We start from the raw sequence: 4,133 nt of genomic DNA on the forward strand, positions 1-4,133 counted from the left end.
CCCCAACACACACACACACAAACACACACACACACCTGCCACTGCACAGGTCATTTCACTACACACACTCACTCACTATCTCTGTCCCAAGTTTGACCTTCTCCGAGTAGATGACCTTTTAACATCCTTTCTGTGGCTCTGACAGAGAAGACACCGACCATCCTGTTGGCTGATAAGCCTCACTCAGGCTTACTGGGTCAATATGCAGCCACACAACAAGACACAGCTGTAAAGGTCCTAATCTGCAATAATATAATTATGATAATATTCTCTCTTAGCCATTCCCTTTAAAACACATACACTCACACATGACTTACAGGAAGTTGACACAGCCGGTGCCAGGCGGTGGGGCAATCCAGACAAAGCTGAAGCTGGTGGATGGTTGGTGGCTGACATGTGAAGCGACCACACTGCAAACAAACTGGGTTCCACCAAACTGCCGCTCTGGCATCACACCTGGCGGAGGGAGGAGAAAAGAAAGAGACAGAAATGGTGAATTGACGGAGACAGATAAAGTCACCTGCAGTCACCTGCAAAGTTCCATTATCATTGTGGGGTAAGCCCATTTATAAGAAACTGTATGGGTTGTATTGTCTGCCAGTGGTGTGTGTTCATGTGGCTTCCTTAACAGCATTGCCTTCAGAAACCCACAACCAAAACAGAGACAAACAACTGATAAAACATAGATGTGGTGTAAATGATTATATTTAAATTATGGTCTCTTGAATTACAAACATTGTTTTTTGGTTTTCCAACTCTCACCAGTTTCCAAACTACAGACTTTAAAAAATGTATCCGCACTCCATAACATTGCTGCACACTCAGTTACTTTCACAAAAATAAAACACACCACAATATTGAAGGTTGGTTTTGTACAGCAATAAAATGAAAGTAACATTAAAATAAAAAATGGTATCTTGTGCAATATGATTTACAGCAAAGTCAAACCTATCAGCTTGTATGCAATTAAAATATTGCAATACTATTTGGTAAGAGAGAGTGCAAAAATGGGAAATACATTATAAATTAACACTTACAGACAAATCAGCGTAAGTCTGAAACTAATGCATATAATGCAATGAATTTAACCAGATACACTAAGAAAGAGCCACAAGGACCTGCGTGATATAAGAGTATAGACATCTACCCAATGTCTCAAGTTTTGCTCAAACTGTATCCACCTTATCCCACTCTCCCTTCTTTCCGTCTACTTTTCATTTCTTCGCTGACTCTTTTGATCTCATGCCATTTTACTGATATTTTTCCATCCACTGGCATCCTACAGCACAGTTTTCTTTTTCTTCTTCCTGCCTCACACTCACTTCTAATCCACTGTCTCTTCTTTGCTCTTTTCCCCCCTCTACTTCTCTTCTTTCATCATTTATTTTTTCTCAACCCTCTCCTTCTTTTCTCCCTCCCTGTGAGCTGACACTGACATAACACTGCATTTATTAATGAGGGTCTGTGTCCGGCTATGATTGCATCGATGGAATGACATCATGTCACACAATCTTTCCTTCATATCAGAGCGGGCAAGGGCAGGACACCGCCGCACTCATCAATCACTACGCAGACATACAGAACAATTTAATAATTTACTGATAATAAATGGCTTTGTAGTGTCTGCCAAGAGGCGTCCAAACTGTGTGGTAACTATTACGAGTGCAAACACAACACAAAGATAAGTGTGCATCTCCTAGACAGACAATTTATGCATTTGTCATCATTTTAGAAAACAAAGTCAACATAGTGTGGTCCACTGCTCACGTTGCAAACACATTCAGCCAGATTTCAAATGTATGCAATGTACCATCTGTGTATTAGGGCTGCACAATTAATTGCAATGTTATCAAAATTGCAGGGGGGGTTGCAATATTTGTTGAAAATATTTGTCAAACTATTCTGAAGTATTGTGATGCTGCAGAGATGTCCCGGCCTACAAATTGTATCCTACAGTCTAAAGAAAAAAGTCTTTGTTTGGTACAGATCCTCGCGAAAAAAATCACACTATAATCCTTATAAATCTTCTTTAAATTTTAAATTGTTTAAATGAAAATAAAAGTAAAAATCATTTCATTGATATATCAATATCGGTAATCATATTGCAAATGCAATATAAGTCAAAATAATCGCAATTATATATTTTCCTCATACTGTGCAGCCCTACTGTGTATGAAGATGTGCTCAGAGCTGCAGTGCTTTGTTGGCTAGCCTAACACAATCCTCTCCGCTCCTTTCCTCAATCATCACTCAGCTCACTGAAAACATAATCAGGGATGATTAATAACATCGGAGCTTTAATATCCCCTGAATCAATGTGCAAATCAATATGCAAAGATTGTATGTGTGTGTGTGTGCGTGTGCGTGTGTGTGTGTGTGTGTGTGTGTGGGGGGGGGGGTTTAAAGTAATTATTTAAAGAGAAATAATTCCGCCCATTTCTGACAGTAATAAATGTGACCTCACAGATTGCATTCATAAATACACACAATGTCGACAGCACCATAAATGTTTCTGTTTAACCCAGCCAGCTGTTTGTGTGTATTTTTGTCTGTGCTGGTTTGTATCGTTTTTTCAGTTTAGTGTTTGTGTTGGGCGTATTTGTCTGTGCCACGGTACAAACAAACCTAGTTATTATTGCTGTCGGTTGAAAAACTAAGAAAAACAAGCTTGTTTTTAAATTAAGCACCATGCATTTTTGTTTACCCTGTGGGGTCTGCAAATATTTTCTTGTAAAAGTTCTCATGGAGAGAAACAGCAAACTCTTTAACTAGAGTTCAAACTGAATAATCTACATGATTTGAATGGTTTCACATGACAATAACATACTGTGTCATTATGTGTGAGTTCATGCACTGTGCGGGCCTAGTGTGTCAGATTTACGAGGCATCGAGAAAAGCAGCCTTTTACATTGCTAAGGAGCTGCTGGTGTGTAATAACAGACTGAGATGTAATCACCCACTAATAGTACTGCTATTCTCCAATCACCTCTCGGCTACAACCTCTCTATGTAATGACTACAATTTACTCTTAAGCAAACACATAGACACTCATACAGGGAAACACACATAAACACACATAACTGTCTTGGGTTATTGCAATGTTGTTTGCCTGGGCAAGATTTCCCTGCACCCTATTTTACCGCTGACATAAAGACAAGCAGAAATTACTTTTGTCCAGTTCTTATGTAGCACTCAAGTGACATACCCATACATCTTTCTCTCTTGTTAACCCCATTCTGACACAAAAGACACAGTTCCAGAACAATTTCCATAATGTTATGTGCCATACATTTACTGCCAAAACCAAGGCCGTCAAGACACCAGTTTCGGCATTAAATGTCCAGTTTTGTGTCAGAAGAAGAGAAGCAGAAGCGCTGTGAATTTTTCTCACCGCATTGCCATGGTGCAATTTGAGAATTCCCGCAGATGTGCATAACACAAGCTTAGCTCTCATGGCAATGGAAACACTATCTGGAAAGCTGCAAATACAAACAGAAAGAGAGTGTGGTGATGGCGTTGAGCAGCAGACTCAGCAGGGGAGGCAGCAGTAGTAGGGGAAAGAGCAGCAGACGGAGACAGTAAATGGGCTGTGGCCGTTGTCAACATAAGGACAGCACCAGTGCTGTCACTTATCATTAAGTAAAAGAAAACGGTGGGCAGGGTACCAACAACAACTTAAGTGCTGGCCAGAGTGGTTTTTAAATTACAGTGATGACAAATTATTGTAATAAAACCCTAATTAATTTACTAAAAGCTTCTGTAAATTGAATAAGAAAACTGTAATGCTGGATAAAATAAAAACAAACACAGAATCCAATGTTTGAAACAAAAAACAGCGTATCGTTGTGAGAAAATTAGGAAAACAAAGATAATAGCAGCAGACAAAGAGAGGTAGAGCAAGGGAGGGACTGAGGATATGGCTAAAGAGAAGCAGAGAGCAGCTAGGGTGAAGATGAAAAGGCAGACTGATGCACTCCAGGACACAGCAGCGCTGGGACTCGACACTGCTCACAGAATTTCTATTCCCACTTGAAAAATACACTCAGGCGTAGAAATGCAAATATCAAAACTAGTCCCTTTCATGTCCGGGCATGGAGAGAGAGAGAGAGAGAGAGAGAGAGAGAGAGAGAGAG

The 4,133-nt window shown here is 40.0% G+C and overlaps 1 protein-coding gene across 4 annotated transcripts in view; it reads right to left on the minus strand.

The window, feature by feature from the left end:
• reln (reelin) overlaps nt 1-4,133 on the minus strand; it is a 156,437-nt gene that overhangs the window by 76,009 nt on the left and 76,295 nt on the right. For all 4 annotated transcript variants that reach the window (XM_032523791.1, XM_032523790.1, XM_032523789.1 and 1 more), the window contains exon 3: nt 318-456. In XM_032523791.1, the coding sequence (XP_032379682.1) occupies nt 318-456 (139 nt within the window). The remainder of the gene's footprint in view (nt 1-317; nt 457-4,133) is intronic.

The sequence above is a fragment of the Etheostoma spectabile genome, chromosome 8 (genome assembly GCF_008692095.1).
Source record: "Etheostoma spectabile isolate EspeVRDwgs_2016 chromosome 8, UIUC_Espe_1.0, whole genome shotgun sequence".
Lineage (NCBI taxonomy): Eukaryota > Metazoa > Chordata > Actinopteri > Perciformes > Percidae > Etheostoma > Etheostoma spectabile.